Consider the following 24692-nt stretch of genomic DNA (forward strand, 5'->3'; position numbering starts at 1 on the left):
ATTTTCTGAAAACAGAGGCCCTGGAGAATACAATGGACATTGTTGCAATTTTTTATGTAACATGAAATTTGTGCAGCCATTTTTAAAACACATATTTTTAAGGAAAATATACACTTAAATGCAATTTAGTGCACACAATTACAATATAATACCCATTTTTTTCTAAAATATAAAAGATTGCATTGAGTAAATAGATATCAAACATACTGTATCATGCTTTAAAATTTCAAATGTCTGTGAGATGGCGATAAACAACAGTACCTAAAATTGTTCATAGGCGATGCTTTAAAAAGCCTTTCCAGGTTATCAGTGTACAGCTAAATGTAAGCTAGAATTATTGCTTTTTTATGTTTTTTTTTTTATTCAACTTTATTGCTATCACAAGGGATGAATAACATCCCTTGTGATACCTTTTGCAGTTACAGGTGCTCTTTATGGGGAGATCTGGGATCTATTAGGCTCCTGATCCCTCCTCTGCCCTCCAAGGCAGCTTGTGAAACAAAGATCAGTTTGGTTGGCTGCTTTCCTGGCTGGTACCAAACAAGTAAATACAGACCTAAATCTGGAAGTCACAAAATCCTTGTAGCTTCCAGCTTTATTTGTCACAGAGGAGACAAAGAAACATGTGTTCTTTCTCCTTGCAATGCCAACCCAACCTTATGGAACGGGAGAGCCCAGGAAAACAGGTGCAAGTGGCGGCTGAACACAACCATGGGGATAATTTTTGCTACACAAAAAGCATCATGGCCACAGCATATACTATCCATCCTCTGCTTTTTTTACAGTAACAAAAAGTAGTAAAAAAAAAAAGTTTTTTTTTCCACACCCTAAACACAAGTGTAAGGGCCCATTCACATGGAGTGTAGCTTGTGTCTCCTGTGCAGAGCTATATTTTATCAGCATGGGGATGCACAAAGTATTGTGGGCGTCCCTGTGCCAGCTTCCCATTCATTTCTATTTGGACCTGCATCCACACCTACCTGCATGTTAGAATAGGACACAGTGGTTGTACCCATGCAACTGGGTGTCCCAATAGAAATGAATAGGACACTGGCAGGCGGATGCACACAACACTTTGTGCATCCCCATGCTGGTAAAAGATGGCATTGCACAGGAGACACATATCTGCAGCGCCAAATGTAAATGGGCCCTAAATGAGGCCTAAGAATGCTTTTTACTGTCCTGTGATCATCATCATTATCATGATGCTAATCACACAATACAGATGTTGTGGTTCAATGCACCTGCACTGTGTGATTAACATGATGATAATGATCACATTTAGCTGCTGTATCAATCATGTGCAACAGAGGCATGGCATAGGAGAAGAAGCTGTTTTTTTAGTGACAATACCTTATTTACGCAACATTCACTGCAGACTTGCTGGTCCCTACTTTCCTCACACTGTCCCTCTGTGCTTTGATGGCTTTTGGCTGCTGCTGATTTCCCCTCAGCCTGAGCCTGCCCTCTCCCCTTAGCACTTACTTGCTGAAGGAGACAGTCAGTAAAGAAGCTGCTGACAGCCGCTGTGCCCTATGACAGATATCACTCCGCCCGGCTGAATGGTGTTAATCCGCCTGACCACAGGACTTAGAAAAAAGCCTCCGGGGCCCCTTTGAGTGAACTGATGGGGCCCAGGATATATGGTCAGACCACATGGGGGCAGCGGGGAACTCGGGAAACAGGCAGAAGCAAAAATAAAGTGCCTGCACTTTGGATGCTCTGTGAAACCTACAGCTGCCGGCCGGCCGGGCCCCCTACAGGAGGTAATGGGAACGGCGTTCCTGCTGTGGAAAGAGTACAGGAACCTTGTTCCCATGCGTTCCCCCAGGACTCGAGCCCTGCACCTAACTCTTTCAGGACTGCTTTGAAATCACAGATGGGGACGTGATTTCACAAGGTGCAGATTTAGAGAAATATACCTATTGCGTTTATTTTTAGGTATAAATACATTTCTGTACTGAGACTGTACTAACCACTTAGGAAATAAAGGTGTTTTTTAAATCGAAAGCCATGGCTAGTTGGCAAAGTAGGTGGCTCTGATCAGGTAAAGAGACACTGCCTTTAAATCAGGTGGTTTGTTGGCTTTCAGCATAGGTTCCAAACCTTTTCTATGCCCCACACCCCTAGGAAATGTTTTATTAATTTCTAATTTTTTGAACTTCAAATGAAACCATATACAATACTGTGGGTAAACAAACTGTGCTTAAAAAAATAAGCCTTTAAAATGGAAATATAAATTGAGCAATTCGTTTCTATATTAATATAAAAGGTAAATAAAATCCCAATAGTAAACATAAAATTCAATTACTTCTCTGCTCTTGCTTCTTATTCGTGATTTTGTCAAAACGTGGAACTTTCCTGCTGACTGTGATTACCGATCTTCCTCTAGATTCCGGCAATTCCTAGCTTTTGTGTTGATCAACAAAAGAGAACTAGGTCCAGATTTTCAGGAGTATGTTGTGTAAATGGAATAAGGACACTGAGTACTTTTCCACTAAGTCTTGGGAAAATATCCAGTGCTGCACACCAAAACTCCTCCAAAGTCTTGTTTTCAAATTACAATTCAAGAGCTTGATTTGTTCACAAAGCAATGAGATCTTCTTTCAGCTCTTTATCATCTGAAATTTTCTCCAAATTGTAGAAAGATGGATTCATAATTTTTTTTCTGAAATCTCCAGGTCTCCAGCAGCAAAATATCATTAAAGTTTTATGAGTGAAACACTACACATTTATGAATTTGCGAGTGCAACAATATGCAATGATTATTTATGTCAGATGTTGCATGATGATGATTTTAATAGCAATATTCGAACCATCAGTTACTTCTTTTATTTCTATGTGATTTCTGTTATTCGCTGATTAACCACTTGAGGTCCCCTCATGACCAAGCCATTTTTTGCTTTATTACATTGCACTAATTTAACTGATAATTTTACAGTCATACAACGCTGTACCCAAACAAAATTTATGTAATTGTTTTCACACAAATAGAGCTTTATTTTGGTAGCATTTGATACTTTTATTTTTTGTGATATAAACAAAAAAGACTAAAATTAAAAAAAATAATAATAATATTTTTATGTTCTGCTATAAAACATATCTAATAGTTTTTTTTTTTAAATTGAATTTCTGCAAAATTTGGACCAAAATGTATTCTGCCACATGTCTTTGGTAAACCTCGATAAGTGTATACTGATTGGTTTGCATGAAAGTCTAGTGTCTACAAACTTTGGTATATATATTACAATTTTTTTTTTTTTTTTTTTTTATACTGGTAATGGTGGTGATCAGCGACTTATAGTGTGACTATGATAGTGTGGCGATCAATCTGACAACTGATGTAGGGGGAACTGACTAACTGATGCTGACATTACTAGTAACACTAATACAGTGATCAGTGTTAATAATGTACACTGTCACTATACTAATGACAATGGCTGAGAAGGGGTTAACATTTAACAGCAATCAGGGGCTACCTGTATGCCTAACAATGTTTACTGTGTGCTGTTTTTACTAAACAATGCACCTGTTTTTACTCCCTGTCTGAAGGGAGAACAAAATGGCGCATCACTGCTGTCTGTAGAGAGCCCTGTGTTGTTTACCAACACAGAGTTATCTGCTGTCATTTGCTTAGTCAATCAGTGGGTCTCGACCATAAATCATTGGCTGGAACCTGCTGATCGGCTTGTGCTACAGCGAATGACAGCTCCGGTTTCCAGGGGCACACGTGTGAGCGTAACTGAACAAAAGCCCAGACGTACAGTTAGATTACGGTGCATATATGAGCCGCTCTGCTGCAGTATATGTACCGTGGAGGTCAGCAAGTGAATAAATAAACAACAAGACTGCGTTCTCCACAAACCAACCACCTACTGCCACTGCTCAAGGCAGCCGGCTAAGTGAGAATTTGTAACAAGTCAACGAGGGACACAAGCCACTCTTCTTTGCACCCCCTGAAATTTCATTTCACACCCCAAATTGGGAATCCCTAGCCTACAAGAGGAGAAATAAAGAGGCTTGTTAGAGAGGCTAAGTGTACAAATGTAGCAAGTTTTCCAGGCCTATGGCCTGATGTGGGTCTGCCATCAGTAACGATAACCTCTCCAGCCCATGTGAGTTGCGACCCTGGGTGTGAGAACTGAAGCAGCGACAACTCCGGCATCTTTGTTTGTGGATTTTATTGAATTTAAGGGGATGGGAGAAGGGAATGAGTGGGATACTCCTTTAGGCTCCAACTAATTACACTTGGGACTTTGCTTCTGAAAAATGCCCATTGGCGCTTCCTTGAGGCCAGCCAACGCTCACAAACTCTGAGAACACTCTACAGAACAATAAAAGTGCTGAATCCTCGACTTACAGTCCAGAAGATCCAGGACTGAGAACTGTAGAACCTCTGGCACTGTTGTACTGTAAAAGTCACTGAATACTTTCCTCCGCCCTGCCTGGCTTGAGGTAGTATGATGTAGAATCCTGTATGGCTGTAGCTTTAACTGACACACTCTGTACACTTCAGGGCCCAACTACAGGTGCCCCCTTTAACCTTGAATTTTTCAGGGTCCACTGACTATGTACCCCCTTTAGAGCTAGCTGACACTGGATCCCATAATCTCTTCCAGGGTGGTCCCCTCTAACTTCAGGCAGACCCCCAAGGGCAATCCGCTGTACTCACAACCTGTGTAGGCTTTCCTGGGACTGGACCCCTCTCGTTCTCCACAGGGTCTCGGCACACCAGATCCCCGCAGCTCAACTCAGCTCTCTCTCTGGACATCCCGAGACATCCACTTTCCTCAGACAGGAGGAGAGACAGCCACACTCTCCTTCCTGGGACTCTGCTCCCGCCAAAGACACCGTGCCACACACTTCCCTCCATACTTATACCCACTCCCAGAATCTTTTTGCAGCATAATCTGCCTTATGGGGTAGTTACAAGCTGGGATGTGTCCCCTGATTGGGCTTCCCACACTGCCCTATGAGAAGCCTCTGACAGGAGACAGTGGGGATACTTCTCCCCTCAGCAGACACATCTGGAAGCCATGACACCCTAGCTAGATAATCACAACCCTGCTGTTAGGCAGACAAGGCCCACTATACATTTATCTAGCACCTACCTGTAGGGTGCTACACAAACATCCAATCCATTGTGAAAACAATCATTCCAATAGTGTGTGAAAAATCATTTTAAAAATAAATATAAAAATAGTACTCCACAGATCAGCGATTCTGATACCCTAAGGCCCCTTTAGATCCTTTCACACGGGCTTTCCGCCTCTTTTTTGCTCAGCGGGGATAGATCCGCTGATCCCCGCTGAGCAGGCGGATGACAGGTCCTTCTCTTACATTGCAGAGACAGAGCTTTCATTGCCCTGCTCTCCTCTATGGGAGATCGGATGAAAGCGGACCGATTGTCCGTTTTCATCCGATCCCTTCCGATCATCCAGATGAATAGAAAATAGGGTTTCCATCCATCTGGATTTCACAAACAGGATCGGATCGAATAGCAGCAGGTGTCAGTGGAGATGTCACCGCTGACATCTGCTGCTCCATAGGGGTGCATGGAGCCTCTGATCAGGTCCGCCTGAAAAACTGACAGACGGACCTGATCAGAAAGCCTGTGTGAAAGGACCCTAAATCTTTTTTTTTTGCCCATTTGTATTATCAAATCCTCAGAGATGAAATCCTAATTAAAGAAACTGTGGAGAACAGTCCCCTGTATCACAGCCATACAATGTGATTGATGCATTAATACAGCAGAACCAGATAGGGTGTCAGGCTGTACACTGGGGGAATGTGCTGATTAGTTAGCAGATGTTATCAACCATTGTAATTCCTCATTGCAACAAGCTGCTGTCACTACCTGTTTTAATCAACTGTTTCCTATAAAAAATTTTGCAGTGAGATATCTGAATGATAATCACCAAGTTGCTTTAACTCTGTGCTTCAAGAGGCTTGTACGTTCACACATCAAGGCTAGCATCCTCAATGATCTAGAATTCTAGATAAACATCAGTTTGTCTACCAATCAAATAGATCGACTGGTGATGCTGTCACTATGGCATTGCACACAGCCTTGACGCATCTCAAGCACAAAAACACTTATTTTAGGATGTTAGTTTTTATTTTAGTTCTGCCTTAAATACAGTAATCAACCACAAACTGGAATACATGCTTAGAAACCTGTGCTAGGTCCCTCATTCTGTTGCTGAAATATGGATTTCCTAACTAGCAGGCCATAAACCAGGAGAATAGGAAAGCAATTCTCCTCCACCTTAATTTTGAACACCACAAGTGCCACAGAGCTGTGTGCTTAGTCATGATCTTTTTACACACGATCGCATCCCTATTCATGCCTCTACTATAGTGAAATTCACAGATGATATCACAATAAAACAGCTTATCAGCTTCAATATAGGTACTAAAATACCAATGTTTAATTATTTATTTTAGGTACTCATATAACGCCATCAATTTACAGTGCTTTACATATACATTGCTCAAAAAAATTAAAGGAACACATTTTATTCAGAATATAGCATCAAGCCAACCCAACTCCTGTGATATTGATCTGGTCAGTTAAGTAGCAGAGGGGGTTGATAATCAGTTTCAGCTGCTTTGGTGTTAATGAAATTAACAACAGGTGCACTAGATAGGCAACAATGAGACAACCTCCAAAACAGGAATGATTTTACAGGTGGAGGCCACTTACTTTTTTCCCCTTCTCATCTTTCTGACTGTTTTTCTGACTGTTTTTCACTAGTTTTGCATTTGGCTAGGGTCAGTGTCACTACTGGTAGCATGAGGCGATACCTGGACCCTATAGTGGTTGCACAGGGAGTCCAACTCCTCCAGAATGGCACATCAATATATTTAATTGTATTTATATTGTCTCCCAGCACAGTCTCAAGGGCATGGAGGAGATTCCAGGAGACAGAAAGTTACTCTAGGAGAGCTGGACCAGGGCCGATCCTAGGGTCACAGGCGCCCGGGTGCAGAAATATTTCTGGCGCCCCCACATGGGCGTGGTCATATTACTATCTCCTCCCCTTTACAAATGGTTCTATGGCAACGACTCAAACACAGAGATGCTCCCCTAAGAAGTCTTTCCTCACCCCGGGACCCTCCCACTATCTCTTAACAATAAACAAATTAAAGTAAGAGAAGCAGAGTACTCTAATGGGAACTGGAGGGGGTCTCTCTAATGGACACAGAGAGGGCATCTGTAGTTAGAGAGTCTGTTAGACAGAGCCCCCAGACAGGAGATGGTCAGAGACTGCAGACTTGATACAAGAGATGGTCAGAGACTGCGGATATGATACAAGTGATCAATGCAGCCTCATCAGTGCCCACCAAATGCAGCCTACCAGTGCCCATCAAATGCAGCTTACCAGTGCCGACCAAATGCAGCTTACCAGTGCCCACCAAATGCAGCTTACCAGTGCCCACCAAATGCAGCTTACCAGTGCCCACCAAACGCAGCCTTATCAGTGCCCACCAAATGCAGCCTACCAGAGCCCACCAAATGCAGCTTACCAGTGCCCACCAAATGCAGCCTTATCAGTGCCCACCAAATGCAGCCTACCAGAGCCCACCAAATGCAGCCTATCAGAGCCCACCAAATGCAGCCTACCAGAGCCCACCAAATGCAGCTTACCAGTGCCCACCAAATGCAGCCTTATCAGTGCCCACCAAATGCTGCCTACCAGAGCCCACCAAATGCAGCTTACCAGTGCCCACCAAATGAAGTCTTATCAGTGCCCACCAAATGCAGCCTACCAGAGCCCACCAAATGCAGCTTACCAGTGCCCACCAAATGCAGCCTTATCAGTGCCCACCAAATGCAGCCTACCAGTGCCCACCAAATGCAGCCTACCAGTGCCCACCAAATACAGCTTACCAGAGCCCACCAAATGCAGCCTACCAGTGCCCACCAAATGCAGCCTACCAGTGCCCACCAAATACAGCTTACCAGTGCCCACCAAATGCAGCCTTATCAGTGCCCACCAAATGCAGCCTACCAGAGCCCACCAAATGCATCCTATCAGTGCCCACCAAATTCAGCCTTATCAGTGCCCACCAAATGCAGCCTACCAGTGCCCACCAAATTCAGCCTTATCAGTGCCCACCAAATGCAGCCTATCAGTACCCACGAAATGCAGTTACCAGTGCCCACCAAGTGCAGCCTACCAGTGCCCACCAAATGCAGCTTAGCAGTGCTCACTAAATGCCAGTGCCCACCAAATGCAGCTTACCAGTGTCCAACAAATGCAGCTTACCAGTGCTCACTAAATGCCAGTGCCCACCAAATGCAGCTTACCAGTGTCCAACAAATGCAACCTATGGTCAGTATGGCAGTGGACATGGTCAGTAGAGAAGTAGACATAGTCATTAGAGCAGTGGACGTGGTCAGTATGGCAGTGGAATGGTCAGTATTGTAGCAGACATAGTCATTAGAGCAGTGGATGTGGTCAGTATGACAGTGGACGGGGCCAGAAGTTTTAAATTTTTGTTATTTTGTTGTTTTTTTTAATTATTTTTTACCATTTTATTTTACATTTTTATTTTTTATTGTTTTTACAATTTTTTAGGAGCTCCATTTTTGGAGCTTTACTGAGATATCAGGGGTAGAGGGGATGCCAGTAGCGCTGCGGGGGAGCGGGGCATTTTGCAGCTCCGCATTCTCCATTAACATCCTCCCACTAAACTTGCCACACACAGTTACACCTTCTGTATTCGGGTGCCTCAATCTGGGTGAGGGAGCACAGGAGGCACCTTCAGAAGGGGGGGCAGTGTGACAGGGGGGGCGTGGAGGACAGTATGAGGGGGCAGTGTGATTTGAGGGGGTCAGTGTGTTGGGAGGGGCCAGTGCGGCTGGAGGGTGGGGCAGTGTGACTGGAGAGGAGCAATGTGATGGGAAGGGGGCAGTGCACAGCAGTATGGGGGGGGCAGTGTGACAGGAGGGAGGTAGTGTGATGGGAGAGGGGCAGTGTGATGGGAGGGGGGGCAGTGGAGGGCCGTAGGGGGGGGGCAGTGTGACAGGAAGGGGCAGTATAGGTGGACAGCATGAAGGAGGGGGGCAGTGGAGGGCAGTATGGGGTGACAGCATGATTAGAGAGGGGGCAGTGGAGGGACGTATAGGGGACAGTGTGCCAGGTGGGGGCAGTGGAGGGCAGTATAGGGGACAGTGTGCCAGGTGGGGGCAGTATGGAGGGCAGTATAGGGGACAGTGTGCCAGGTGGGGGCAGTGGAGGGCAGTATAGGGGACAGTGTGCCAGGTGGGGGCAGTATGGAGGGCAGTATAGGGGACAGTGTGCCAGGTGGGGGCAGTATGGAGGGAGCAGCATAATGGGAGGGGGGAAGTATGTGGCGGGGGGGTAGCAGAGTGATAGTAGGACACCTGGAACTCGCTAGGCAGTGTATATCCTTACTTAGACTCTGCTGTGGCAGAGATTGTGTTGTCCATGAGGGGCCTCAGGACAGGGAGAATTTCTCCTACCTTGCCCAGTGGCAGTGCTAGGAAGGAACAGCCAAGAAGCGGGAGCCGAAGCCGGAGTCGGGGGGCGGAGCTGGGAGGCGGTCCCAGGTACGAATCACTGCTTGTCACTTGTTAACATCGTGAATACAGCTGAGCTAGCTAGCACCAGGCTGGATAGGAGGTCCGGTGGGGCGGCATATGGTAGAACTAATCCCGCCCCTGCAGCCACTGAAAGCCCTGCATGAAAATGGAGATCGGTTCTCGTATATGTCGCCCCTCCTGCCCGCCTATACTCTCTAGTGGCAGCTGTTTCCACAGTGTGAACAAGTGGTAAGTAAGCAGCAAGTTATCCGTACCTAGGACCGCCTCGGCACCTCCCAGCTCCGCCCCCCGACTCCGGCTCAGGCACAGGTGTACTGTACTGCAGTCTGCAGACGAACGTGACAGGAGACCTGCACGGACCCCCCAGTGAGTGGCACCCGCGGGAGTCGGGACGCCTCCCCCGCTGGTATACTGCCGCTACGGTAACCGCACAGAAGGAGAGGAGGAGGGAGGGAAGGGACTCTGCCACCGGAGCTTCGGCGCCCCTCCTCCTCCTCAGTTTGCGGCACCTGGGTGCGGTGCACCCCGTGAACCCGCCCAGGATCGGCCCTGAGCTGGACAGGACTGTAGAAGGTCCTTAACCCATCAGCAGTACCAGTATCTTCTCCTTTGTGCAAGGAGCAACAGGATGAGCACTGCCAGAGTCCTAAAAAATTACCTCCAGCAGGCCACTTGTGTGAATTACTCTGACCAAACATTGACAAACAGACTTCATGAGGGTGGCCTGAGGGCCCGTTGTCCTCTAGAGGGCTCTGTGCTCACTGCCCGGCACCTTGGAGCTTGATTGACATTTGCCATTGAATATTCACTTTGAACAGTCCCTGCCCTCAAGGAGCTTGCAATCTAAGGTTCCTAACTCACATTCATACATACACATACTAGGGCCATTTTAGACCAGAGCCAATTAACTTATCAGCAAGTATTTGGAGTGTGGAGTGAGGAAACTGGAGTACACAGAGAAATCCCACGTAGGCACAGGGAAAACATACAAACTCCTGGCAGACAGTATCATGTTTGGGATTCAAACCGACAACCCTAGGGCTACTAGGAAGAAGTGTTAATCACTTAGCCACTGTGCTAAGTTGAACATTGCATATACTGGCCAACTAAAGAAAAGTTCTAGGAGCATCAGCACAAATCTAACTCACCCAGGATACATTGTGTTTATCCCACTTTTATCAGGAACAAGATAAAGAGCAATCAAAACTCACACAAACCAATTGAAGTACAGTTTCTTTCCCAGAGATGTACTATCCATTAGTCCATCATGTACAACCTCCCAAGAATGGTAATGCACCCTTTCATATGCAAATAATGTATTGGTATCTTTTCTCTTACTTTTTTATATTTGCATTACTTTTAACACATTTTTATTATTTGCACGGGCTGTTGTTTATATTAAATAGGTATGCAATATTGGTGCCTATGTATGTATGTATGTATGTGTGGATACATATATGCATGTATTTGTTGCTGTTGTCAGAGCACTACCATGTCATTTTTTGTTGTATTGAATACACTAATGATAAAGTATCTAATTTAACCTAAAGCTAACTTAACATAATCTGAAGTTCCTGCTGAGATTTCTGAAATTTGAACTGTGGTGGCCCTGTTGGCAGGGCCGTCTTTAATATTGATTGGACCCTGGGCAAACATTTTCTTGGGCCCTCCCGATTCCACTTATCAACTCCTTTGGGAGCAGTGCGGGTTCACTGGGAAGCTGCCTTAGACCCCATAAAAATGACTGGGCCCAGGGCAACTGCCCCTTTTGCCCTGTGTTAAAGACAGCCCTGCCTGTTGGATGCACCTGGCTCAACAAAATTTGACTAAGTCAGGCCATACACAGTTCAAATCTTGGCCAGTTCCTGCTGAACCACCCAAGATTCAAACTGTGTATGGGCAGGCTAAATGTACTAAGTTGATCAATCGATCAACACTGCCTGTGTTAATGGGGGAATCGACCCGTGAAGGAAAGAAATTTGATCCATGTATGGCTGGCCTAAGAATCAAGCCAGGTAAAATATTGTCTAATCAGATGCAGTCAGATGCAGTCACTGTTTGGCATTCATGTAGCTGGGGATACTGTTGCTGCTTAAATACAATAGCCAACAGTGCAAATCCTTTCTGTTTAGCGTGGATGGAATAATCTACTGATTTTCTCTCGATTAACCCACGGGCTAAAGGAGAAAATTCTAGCCATGCATGTATAACTTTAAACTGCATAATGTGTTGGAAATTGATTGCAGAATGATTTACATCTGTCTAATGTATTAGGCAAGAAGAGGTGGGTGTAATGTTTCTGAAAGTGAATATTACCCTTTCATTTTCTTTTTCAGATAACTTTGTTACTGTTTAGCAGAGAGATAATTTTGTTTGTAATTTTGGCTTCCTCAGCAATCTAAAGTCAGGGGATGAAGATAGACGTCTTTCTGTGGAAATCTGGGACTGGGACCGTACATCACGGAACGACTTCATGGGCTCCATGTCCTTTGGTGTCTCAGAAATTATGAAGAATTCTGTAGATGGCTGGTAATTGTCTGTAATCTTTTGCACTCTAGCAAACTCAGTGAACTCATACAATATTGTATCTCTGTGGAGCTTATTGGTAAATGTGCTGGCTGAAGTTGTAATGTAGGTTATCCGTGAAACGTCAAGCTGTAATATAAACAAAGCATTGCAGATATATGGAACATCAATCACAAATGCAATTTTCTACCAATACCTACCTTACTTTCCTTTCTTTTTTTTTCTTATCTTTCTTTCTCTGTTTTATATTTGTTCATTCTGTGTTTATCTAATTTTATTTGCCTTCATTTTCTGAATTAATTCCTTAATTTTCTCATATTTTAATTTGACTTTTTTTATGTTTTTTTTTTATATCTCCATGAAATCACACATGATGCTACTTATGTGGTTTCAATTATTTTAACATTCTTCATCCACGGTTTTCTGATCAACTCAAACCTTCCACACCATTTCTTTGCTCTGCCACCTTCTCACCGTGTTGCCCTCTTTTTTGGTCCTGGTTGTCTGTCTGCCGCATGTCTCTCTCAGGTACAAGCTTTTGAACCAAGAAGAAGGCGAGTATTACAATGTGCCCATAGCTGATGACCCAGATGACTTTGGACTTCGGCAAAAGTTTGAGGTACAGGCTTTGCCCATGCAAACCATAGGGCAGAAGCTTAGGTGGTGCCAGTACCTTGTTTTTATTATGATTTCTAAGAGCTTAACATTCCTTTTATACAAATCTACAGATATAACAATTTCTTGACTTAACTTAAAAAGTTTGCAATTTGTAAAATGTAGCATTGTACAACTAAAGGATAACGAAATGTGTTGGGTGTTGATTACATCACCTCTTTAAATCAGATCCAGAACTGTGCAGTTTCATAGCAGCGCTTCTCCTGTGTTCTGCTCAGCTAGCTTTTCATACTTTTCGTTGGGTCTTTAGAACCTGAAAGAGAAACTTAATTTTGAAACATATGATTGAAGCAGCGGTCAAGAAGCCAGGTGCTTAGATGCCTCCAAAATATAAAGTGTACATAAAGGCAGTTTTTTTTTCTTGTTTGGGATAGCATATGGATTAGTTAAAGCGGAGTTCCACCCTCAGAATCATTTTTTAAACAAAACTAGCCCATTAATATTAATACATCTCGATTGACAAAACCGCTATTTGCATATTTATGAGTTGAACGGTGTATTTGTTTAGTGAAAATCTTACTTTTAAAATCACTGCCTGTGCGTTGTCATCTTTAGTAAGGGCACCTGAAGCCGCAGTGTCCTTCTTCCTGATTGCTGTTTATTCTGGCCACCCAGAATGCAGCAGGAAATCCCGCACATGGGCAGTACTATGCTTTGGGCATAGTACAGGTTGCTATAGAGACGTCGGCTGAGGAGGAAGTTGCCGCCCTCTATATCCCTTCCCCCGCCTCCCGGAAGACACAAGTGCAGGAGACAGAGAGAGAGAAAGAGTCAGACATAGAGACACACACAATGCAAACTATTTTTTTTTGTAAGGAAATACCGTTTTTCTTCTTTATTCATCCGCACTTCCGTGTCCGGCCGCCTATAGGTGCTTACGTCACTCAGCAATATTCAAGCGCTCCTGGGATAGTGGCGTCATGTATCCCAACAGCCCTTGCAAATCACCTAATGACAAAATGACGTTATTTCCAGACCGGTGTCCTGTGGAATATTGCATGGGCGGGACGGAACGGATTATTCTTATGGGAGATTCATAGTGAGAAATGGAGGAATATTATCTGATTACAGAACACAGCTCTTATCGGGGGACATTAAAGGGGCACTCTCACCGCACAGGGACACGATGTAAAGGGGAACTCTCATGGGGACACGGATGTAATATATAAATAATAAAGGGGAGCTCTGACTGGACACATAAAGGGGATCTCTGACCTCAATACTAAAGGGGAACTCTGACTGGAACAATAAAGGGGAACGCTGACTGGAACAATAAAGGAGAACTCTGACAGGAATATTAAAGGGGAGCTCTGACCTCAATAATAAAGGGGAACTCTGACTGGAATATTAAAGGGGAACTCTGACTGGACACATAAAGGGGGACTCTGACTGGAATATTAAAGGGGGACTCTGACTGGAATATTAAAGGGGGGCTCTGACCTCAATAATAAAGGGGAGCTCTGATCTCAATAATAAAGGGGAGCTCTGACCTCAATAATAAAGGGGAACTCTGACTGGACACATAAAGGGGAACTCTGACTGGAATATTAAAGGGGGACTCTGACTGGAATATTAAAGGGGAACTCTGACTGCACACAAAAAGGGGAGCTCTGACTGGAATATTAAAGGGGAACTCTGACTGGAATATTAAAGGGAACTCTGATTGGAATATTAAAGGGGAACTCTGATGGGACACATAAAGGGGAACTCTGACTGGACACATAAAGGGGAACTCTGACTGGAATAATAAAGGGGAACTCTGACTGGGACACATAAAGGGGCACTCTGACTGGGACACTGGATATAAAGGAGCACTCTGATGGGGACACGGATGTGTCCCCGTCAGAGTCCTCCTTTACATCAGTGTCCCCGTCAGAATGCTCCTTTACATCCAGTGTCCCGCTCAGAGTTCCCCTTTATTTTTTCTGGCCAGAGTTCCCCTTTATTTTTTCCGGCCAGAGTTCCCCTTATGTGTCCAGTCAGAGTTCCCCTTTATGTGTCCAGTCAGAGTTTATGTGTCCAGTCACTATTCCCCTTTATGTGTCCAGTCAGAATTCCCCTTTAATATATCAGTCAGAGTTCCCCTTTAATATTCCAGTCAGAGCTCCTCTTCATTATTTATTTATTACATCGTGTTCCCATGAGAGTGCCCCTTTACATTGTGTCCCCGTGCGGTGAGAGTGCCCCTTTACATTGTGTCCCCGTGCGGTGAGAGTGCCCCTTTACATTGTGTCCCTGTGCGGTGAGAGTTCTCCCTTACATTGTGTCCCCGTGCGGTGAGAGTGCCCCTTTACATTGTTTCCCGGTGCGGTGAGAGTGCCCCTTTACATTGTGTCCCCGTGCGGTGAGAGTGCCCCTTTACATTGTGTCCCCGGGCGGTGAGAGTTCCCGTTACATTGTGTCCCATGTGCGGTGAGAGTGCCCCTTTAATTTGTCCCCTGTGCGGTGAGAGTGCCCCTTTACATTGTGTCCCCTGTGCTGTGAGAGTTCCCCCTTACATTGTGTCCCCTGTGCGGTGAGAGTGCCCCTTTAATTTGTCCCCTGTACGGTGAGAGTTCCCCCTTACATTGTGTCCCCTGTGCGGTGAGAGTGCCCCTTTAATTTATCCCCTGTGCGGTGAGAGTGCCCCTTTAATTTGTCCCCTGTGCGGTGAGAGTTCCCCTTACATTGTGTCCCAGTGCGGTGAGAGTGCCCCTTTACATTGTGTCCCATGTGCGGTGAGAGTGCCCCTTTACATTGTGTCCCCTGTGCGGTGAGAGTGCCCCTTTACATTGTGTCCCCTGTGCGGTGAGAGTGCCCCTTTACATTATGTCCCCTGTGCGGTGAGAGTGCCCCTTTAAATGATGTCCCCTGTGCGGTGAGAGTGCCCCTTAAATTTGTCCCCTGTGTGGTGAGAGTGCCCCTTTACATTGTGTCCCCTGTGCGGTGAGAGTGCCCCTTTACATTGTGTCCCCTGTGCGGTGAGAGTGCCCCTTTACATTGTGTCCCCTGTGCGGTGAGAGTGCCCCTTTAATTTGTCCCCTGTGCGGTGAGAGTTCCCCCTTACATTGTGTCCCCTGTGCGGTGAGAGTGCCCCTTTAATTTGTCCCCTGTGCGGTGAGAATGCCCCTTTAATTTGTCCCCTGTGCGGTGAGAGTGCCCCTTTACATTGTGTCCCCTATGCGGTGAGAGTGCCCCTTTACATTGTGTCCCCTGTGCGGTGAGAGTGCCCCTTTAATTTGTCCCCTGTGCAGTGAGAGTTCCCCCTTACATTGTGTCCCCTGTGCGGTGAGAGTGCCCCTTTAATTTGTCCCCTGTGCAGTGAGAGTGCCCCTTTACATTGTGTCCCCTGTGCAGTGAGAGTGCCCCTTTAATTTGTCCCCTGTGCGGTGAGAGTGCCCCTTTACATTGTGTCTCATGTGCGGTGAGAGTGCCCCTTTACATTGTGTCCCCTGTGTGGTGAGAGTGCCCCTTTAATTTGTCCCCTGTGCAGTGAGAGTGCCCCTTTAATTTGTCCCCTGTGCGGTGAGAGTGCCCCTTTAATTTGTCCCCTGTGCGGTGAGAGTTCCCCCTTACATTGTGTCCCATGTGCGGTGAGAGTGCCCCTTTAATTTGTCCCCTGTGCGGTGAGAGTTCCCCCTTACATTGTGTCCCCTGTGCGGTGAGAGTGCCCCTTTAATTTGTCCCCTGTGCGGTGAGAATGCCCCTTTAATTTGTCCCCTGTGCGGTGAGAGTGCCCCTTTACATTGTGTCCCCTGTGCGGTGAGAGTGCCCCTTTAATTTGTCCCCTGTGCGGTGAGAATGCCCCTTTAATTTGTCCCCTGTGCGGTGAGAGTGCCCCTTTACATTGTGTCCCCTATGCGGTGAGAGTGCCCCTTTACATTGTGTCCCATGTGCGGTGAGAGTGTCCCTTTACATTGTGTCCCCTGTGCGGTGAGAGTGCCCCTTTAATTTGTCCCCTGTGCGGTGAGAGTTCCCCCTTACATTGTGTCCCCTGTGCGGTGAGAGTGCCCTTTTAATTTGTCCCCTGTGCGGTGAGAGTGCCCCTTTACATTGTGTCCCTTATGCGGTGAGAGTGCCCCTTTACATTGTGTCCCATGTGCGGTGAGAGTGTCCCTTTACATTGTGTCCCCTGTGCGGTGAGAGTGCCCCTTTAATTTGTCCCCTGTGCGGTGAGAGTGCCCCTTTACATTGTGTCCCCTGTGCGATAAGAGTGCCCCTTTACATTGTGTCCCCTGTGCGGTGAGAGTGCCCCTTTAATTTGTCCCCTGTGCGGTGAGAGTGCCCCTTTACATTGTGTCCCCTATGCGGTGAGAGTGCCCCTTTACATTGTGTCCCCTGTGCGGTGAGAGTGCCCCTTTAATTTGTCCCCTGTGCGGTGAGAGTTCCCCCTTACATTGTGTCCCCTGTGCGGTGAGAGTGCCCCTTTAATTTGTCCCCTGTGCGGTGAGAGTGCCCCTTTACATTGTGTCCCCTGTGCGATGAGAGTGCCCCTTTAATTTGTCCCCTGTGCGGTGAGAGTGCCCCTTTACATTGTGTCCCCTGTGCGGTGAGAGTGCCCCTTTAATTTGTCCCATGTGCGGTGAGAGTGCCTCTTTACATTGTGTCCCCTGTGCGATGAGAGTGCCCCTTTAATTTGTCCCCTGTGCGGTGAGAGTGCCCCTTTACATTGTGTCCCATGTGCGGTGAGAGTGCCCCTTTACATTGTGTCCCCTGTGCGGTGAGAGTGCCCCTTTAATTTGTCCCCTGTGCGGTGAGAGTGTCCCTTTACATTGTGTCCCCTATGCGGTGAGAGTGCCCCTTTACATTGTGTCCCCTGTGCGGTGAGAGTGCCCCTTTACATTGTGTCCCCTGTGCGGTGAGAGTGCCCCTTTAATTTGTCCCATGTGCGGTGAGAGTGCCTCTTTACATTGTGTCCCCTGTGCGGTGAGAGTGCCCCTTTACATTGTGTCCCCTATGCGGTGAGAGTGCCCCTTTAATTTGTCCCCTGTGCGGTGAGAGTGCCCCTTTACATTGTGTCCCCTGTGCGGTGAGAGTGCCCCTTTAATTTGTCCCATGTGCGGTGAGAGTGCCTCTTTACATTGTGTCCCCTGTGCGGTGAGAGTGCCCCTTTACATTGTGTCCCCTATGCGGTGAGAGTGCCCCTTTACATTGTGTCCCCTGTGCGGTGAGAGTGCCCCTTTAATTTGTCCCCTGTGCGGTGAGAGTTCCCCCTTACATTGTGTCCCCTGTGCGGTGAGAGTGCCCCTTTAATTTGTCCCCTGTGCGGTGAGAGTGCCCCTTTACATTGTGTCCCCTGTGCGATGAGAGTGCCCCTTTAATTTGTCCCCTGTGCGGTGAGAGTGCCCCTTTACATTGTGTCCCCTGTGCGGTGAGAGTGCCCCTTTAATTTGTCCCATGTGCGGTGAGAGTGCCTCTTTACATTGTGTCCCCTGTGCGATGAGAGTGCCCCTTTAATTTGTCCCCTCTGCGGTGAGAGTGCCCCTTTACATTGTGTCCCATGTGCGGTGAGAGTGCCCCTTTACATTGTGTCCCCTGTGCGGTGAGAGTGCCCCTTTAATTTGTCCCCTGTGCGGTGAGAGTGTCCCTTTACATTGTGTCCCCTATGCGGTGAGAGTGCCCCTTTACATTGTGTCCCCTGTGCGGTGAGAGTGTCCCTTTACATTGTGTCCCCTGTGCGGTGAGAGTGCCCCTTTAATTTGTCCCCTGTGCGGTGAGAGTTCCCCCTTACATTGTGTCCCCTGTGCGGTGAGAATGCCCCTTTAATTTGTCCCCTGTGCGGTGAAAGTGCCCCTTTACATTGTGTCCCCTGTGCGATGAGAGTGCCCCTTTACATTGTGTCCCCTGTGCGATGAGAGTGCCCCTTTAATTTGTCCCCTGTGCGGTGAGAGTGCCCCTTTACATTGTGTCCCATGTGCGGTGAGAGTGCCCCTTTACATTGTGTCCCCTGTGCAGTGAGAGTGCCCCTTTAATTTGTCCCCTGTGCGGTGAGAGTTCCCCCTTACATTGTGTCCCCTGTGCGGTGAGAGTGCCCCTTAAATTTGTCCCCTGTGCGGTGAGAGTGCCCCTTTAATTTGTCCCCTGTGCGGTGAGAGTGCCCCTTTACATTGTGTCCCCTATGTGGTGAGAGTGCCCCTTTACATTGTGTCCCCTGTGCGGTGAGAGTGCCCCTTTACATTGTGTCCCCTGTGCGGTGAGAGTGCCCCTTTAATGTCCCCCGAGCTGTGTGACTGCTCTGTAATCAGATAATATTCCTCCGTTTCTCACTATGAAAATCACAGAAGAATAATCCGTTCCGTCCCCATAGAATAGTGCAGAGAGCGAGGCAGAATCTGACATTACATTCTCTCCCCTCTGCTCTCTGACTATCGTTGGATAATACATCTGACACACTGCCCCATCCCGCCTATGTCCCGCCTCCGCCCCGCCTCCTCTCAGTGAGTTCTACAGGATGTAATGCTTTCAGTCACTGAGAGGAGGCGGGGTGGAGGCGGAGTGGAGCACGGACTGAATGAAATACATCCCTGAGCACTGGAAATCACACGAGATTTCATCACTAGGCGAATTGCAAGGGCTGCAGGGATACATGTCCCAGGAGCCCTTGCAAATCGCCGAGTGACGTAATCGCCGAAAGCATCAGGACCAGGAAGTGCAGATGAATACAGAAGATAAAAGGTATTTCCTTAAAAAAAAAAAAAAAATAGTTTACATTGACATATTTAAAGGGGATTACATACAGCTCAACTTGCAAAAATGGGTGGAACTCCACTTTAAGATCCCTGTGTATTTTTGCTGCTGGTGCCCCATTGGGGAGGTTTAACTTTGCTTCCTGTGACAGATACATCAGGAAGTAATCTCTTTAAAGTGAGGGGATATCCCCTGTTAGGTAGCTGTCAAGAGAGCATGTTTCCTCATTGAAATATGTTCTATCTGCTCCTGTTCCTGTGACAACTCAAGAAGTTTCAATTTCCCATCACTATTTCTAATGGAGACAATGGTCATCAGAAATAGTACGTTGGGCAAATCTCTCCAGCAGGAATGCAGTAATATTAGGTATTAATTCCTCCATATTATAATCAAAACGTAAACATTTTGGCTATATATATATACACACTATAAAACCCTTATAGTATTATATTACATCCTGTGCATTCGGGCAACCCAGCAAAGACTTACGTTGAGTTGGCCTGTTTTTTTTTTGGAAAGCCCACATGAGTCAATGGAAAAATCTCAAACAACGTTTGATATTTTAGATAGCTCTTGGTGTCCCAGGTTTGTAACTGCAGATCTAGGGATTTGGGCTCAGGTGTGCATGTAATTTGCCCCTATGTTTACCTCTACTCACATCCACAGATCCATTGAGTATGTAATAAAACAATAGTCCTATGTAATTTTTAAATTAACTTTATCTATTGGTCTTCCTGCTCAGATTTGTATACCAAATCAGTGCAAATCTACTTATTTTTCTAATTATACATTATTCTCTTTAGAAATCTAAAATAAAATTTTACTCTGCACCTAAAGAAATGTGGGTGGAGGTTAGTAGATGGATCCCTTGTACCCTGTGGCTACAAATGGTTTGTTGCACAGATATAAGTTAACATAATAAGCCATCGTTTTTAGCTGATTTAAGCATAGTGTAGCTCGATAGAGTAAGATACCTACAGTGAATATTGCAATATCAAGTGAAACTGGTCATATATAATTTCATGTATCCAAATATCTACCAGTAGTGGAGCTATTCTAAGGTTAACTGTAAGGCCTCTTGCACACAATACTCCTGTTTGAGCATCTACTTTTTTCCAGACCTTTTTTCTTGTATGTATTTGCGAGTATTTGAGAGTATTCACGTGTATTCGCGTGTATTCGCGTGTATTCGCGAGTATTGAGGCTTAAATTACTGACCAAAAATGCAGATTTTTCTATTTTGTTCTTACTGAAGAATACACAGCGCTTGTTTACGCGCCTGTGTGCATAGGCACATTACAATTAATGGGCTGTATTTTAGCTCAAAAAGCTGTACTGAGCATTTTTAAGCCACAAAATGCCCAAACAGGAGTATCGTGTGCAAGAGGCCTAAAGCTGACGTTTATTGCATAGTTACATTGGTGCAGCTTAGACCAATTTAAGTATGCATATTTCATACCTGAGCGATCCCTTTGGAAGCTGCAAATCAATGTAGGAGTTGCTGCCACTACAATGATAGCAGCAGTCTTCCAGGCCAAGTGTCGATCAGCTGGCCTACTGCACTGTAACCACAGCTGGTTGTTTGCTCATCACTGTCACCATTGACAGAACATCTTGCATTTTTTCAATGAACACAATGCATTCCCTGATTGGATGAGGCAGACATTGTGACATCACCACCCTGCATCTCTATTTTTGTTCACTGAAAAAAAAATACAAAGCGCTTAATAAATGGTGTCTGCGCTGAGTGACTCTCTGAGGATACAATGCAGAGAAGCACATGTTGAATGCTTTATACAGAAGACTGCTGCTATCACTGTAGTATCATCGACTATTTATTAATTGCAGCTTCATAGGGGATTGCTCAGGGATAATATATACATACTTACATTGGCTCATATAACTATGCAGTAAACTTCAGCTTTAAGCTATGTTAACGTGGAATTTGCATCAAAATGCAAGGTATTGATACTTAGCAGAGCTCCATCATGTATAAATACTAGAGGAAAAAAAAAAAAAAGGACAGAGTAAAAAAAAAAAAAGTTACCTACCTCACACCCTAGTTTCATGCATCCTCAGATACTGTAGGTGCCATGGTCTTTTGCCATAGGTCTTTTGGTAGGATCCTGAGAAAAGAAAGTGTCCCAAATCTTACAAAAATGTGCCCCTGCACGGACAGTACATTTTTACATGGGGGATCTGTCTTTCCGAAAGAATGGTAATTTGCATGTTAATGCAAGGCCTGCTTTACCAGTCTTGCTTGACTAAATAAAGAATAACATAAGGGCCGAATTACCTACCTTTCCTGGAAAAAAGGGTAAGATACTGATTACATGATCGTTGATGGAGGGGACAATCAGTCAGTCTGAACTTTTATTCCTTTCAGCAAAGCTCACATCACCTTGTGTCAAGGTTTTGATTTTGTTCACAGAACTGGAGAAAACTGTAGACATAGGCATTTACAGATGTTTAGAGGCAGAAGGGTTTAAAGGCAGAAAAATAAATGTTCTTCCATGTAGAAAAAGTCGGCAACCAGGTGAGGATGAACAAAATTTCACTTTATTTCGTCCAAGGAGTACGCATGTTCCAAACAGAGCCAACATTAAAGTGTATCAGCCTATCAAGGCCTTAATCATAAGATTAAGGCCTGGATAGGCTGAAAAGCTTTAGTGTTGGCTCTGTTTGGAGCATGTGTACTCCTTGGATAAAACAAAGAGACATTTTATTCATCCTTACCTGGTTGCCGACTTTATCTATATGGAAGGATTCTTGTGTTGCAGGGTGGAGACAGCAAGTCAGGCACAGTGAGTGGAAACAGAGAGCCAGCCCTAATTGCATGTTTAGGTTGCAGTGCCATCATCTTGCATGTGTGTTTAGAAAAAGAAACGCACCACCAGTGTTTTCAGGAGAGGAGCATTTGGGCAGAAAAAACAGCAAACGAGCAAAAAGCGCATTAACGCTAGCATGTTTGGGAACGTTTGCGTGTTAATGCATTCTAATGATCAGAATCAATGATTATTCTGTGTAATAGAAGGCATTAATGCCAAGCGAGCATAAACACGCATTAACGCAAATCCAAAAAGTGACTTTAGATACTTTTCTTCAGCTGTAGTTTCCTCCCCTGGAGTAAAGGCATGGAGGTAAGGAAAAAAAAACATCCTGTGTGCATAAGGCCTTATTAATATGAGACTATCCAACTCAGCAAATGTACTAATCCAGTACACAACTGGATACAGAAGAGCCTTCATAGTAAGTGGAATCCCATTTGTTATTACTTGTGGAGACATTAAATGCCGGTTCAAACTATTGCGATGCGGGAACACTGCGAATATACTGCGTATATACTGCAGCACAGACAGTTCACACTGCCATATGCGATATGCTGGGGGTGTCAAATCAAGGTTAACGACAACCCCAGATCAGATCGCATATCGCAGTGCGATCTGACAGTTCACACAGGAATCGGATCGCACTGGTGTGAACCACCATGTGATCTGATTCTGCTGCGGACCAAAAAAAGGGTCCTGTGCGTGTTCACTGCGATTGCGGCGCAAATTCAGCCATACAAACTGTATGGCTAAATTCGAACCGCACAGACATCGCATGTGATTTTAGGAGCAGTGCGCTCCGAATCATATGCAATGTCTGTGTTCGCAATAGTGTGAACCGGCACTAAGCTTTGCTTTTCTTTGATACAATGTGTAAAATGTGTAAGCAAGGAAATGTTACTTGTATTTGGATTAAGCTGCCAATTAGCATGATTTGTATAGAGGAAGGGCTGACTGCGTTAGCATAACATTTGAATGCAGTTGGACTTTAATACCTCACTTATTCTTTGCACCACTGTACAGTAATTTCCAATGGAGTCGGAATAGTTAGCCCCACTGACTAATAACCGAATAACTACATATAGGTAGGTACTCTGTATAGATCTGCTTGTTCAAGCTTGGCAGGATATTCAATCCTTGCTATCAATCTGCTCGCTGCGCACAGATGTTGCACACAGATTTCGTTAGATTTTTCCATCATGCTGATCTGTTTGATCGTATATAAAGGAAAATGTAAAACAATTGATCCTGTCCATGTCCCCCTGCTGAGTGCAAAATTGCAATAAGAGATTGCTGTGGTGTGTGCTGATATACTTCAGTGACTATAAATATGGGCAAACAGGAAAATAATTTAGCCTACTAGTGCAGATCTATTAAAAACAATGGCTAATCAGCACTAAAAGCACTTTTTGCTAAGCTACACTTTGCACTGAATTAACATGTATTTATTAATGGAATGTATTATAAAGTGAAAGTGACATTAGCTTTAATAAGAGTGCCTTACATATCTAATTAGATTATACAAAAAGGAGACAGATGGATAAGCATATTTAAAAAAAAAAAAAATCAAGAAGCAATTTCCCCATAGAAAACACAGGATGTGTAAAAAGCTTACAGCAGATATGACAGACAAATCTTCCTTTTGATACTAATAATATCCTCATGGTATATGTATGCTTATTGAAAGGTAGTACACTGTAAAAAGAAACTGCTTTTGATTGCATAAAGGGTGGTACAGTTAGTGGAAAGCACGAGAATGAAAGAGTTAGGGTGGGTTTAGATAGCTCTATACGCTGTGATAGAACCGCACAGCAAAATTTTGGATAGAGTTATGCAAAAAGAAAGTCTCAGGTTGGATTTAGTTAGCTCTATATGCAGGGGTAGGGAAGCACAGATAGAGGTGGGTACAAGTAAAAGGGGTCTTAGCTCTAGTTCCAAAGAAATGTGACAGAGATATTTGTATTTGCCAAATTGTTCTTTGTAAATCAAGATTAAAAAGCTGGGGTTGGTCCTTCCTCATCCCCAAAACATATATTACTGTGTGCTCTTTGTTAGGTCTGGGATCAAACCTTACAGGATAATTTATACTGAAATAAATGAACTGTATATCTTTTCTAACGCTAATACTTGGAAATATGTTTGAAGTAAAAATATGCTCATGTTAAAATAGGCAAAGTCATAAGAGGAAACAACTATTGTACACAATAGACACTTGCAATGGCCAACAAACTTCATTTAAAGATCTAGTAAATGTGCTAGAAACCTTTTCAACACTTTTAAGTATCACTTAATTAGTGGCAGAGACCCTTACCATGACTGTACTACTATTTTCTAAAAACACTGATCTGTCTGCTGGTTTCCTCCACCATCTACTTCCTAAAACCACTGATGGCAACCACTGAAGCCACTAATGGGAAGCTGTA

At 45.0% G+C, this 24692-nt stretch overlaps 1 protein-coding gene across 1 annotated transcript in view; it reads left to right on the forward strand.

The window, feature by feature from the left end:
* The window catches only part of PRKCG (protein kinase C gamma), a 621643-nt gene that overhangs the window by 504130 nt on the left and 92821 nt on the right, over positions 1–24692 (forward strand). The window contains exons 7-8 of the mRNA XM_082273693.1: positions 11969–12103; positions 12629–12719. Coding sequence (XP_082129819.1) covers positions 11969–12103; positions 12629–12719 — 226 coding nt within the window. The remainder of the gene's footprint in view (positions 1–11968; positions 12104–12628; positions 12720–24692) is intronic.

Source organism: Pelophylax lessonae (genome assembly GCF_965119305.1).
Source record: "Pelophylax lessonae genome assembly, chromosome: 12".
Taxonomy (NCBI): Eukaryota; Metazoa; Chordata; class Amphibia; order Anura; family Ranidae; genus Pelophylax; species Pelophylax lessonae.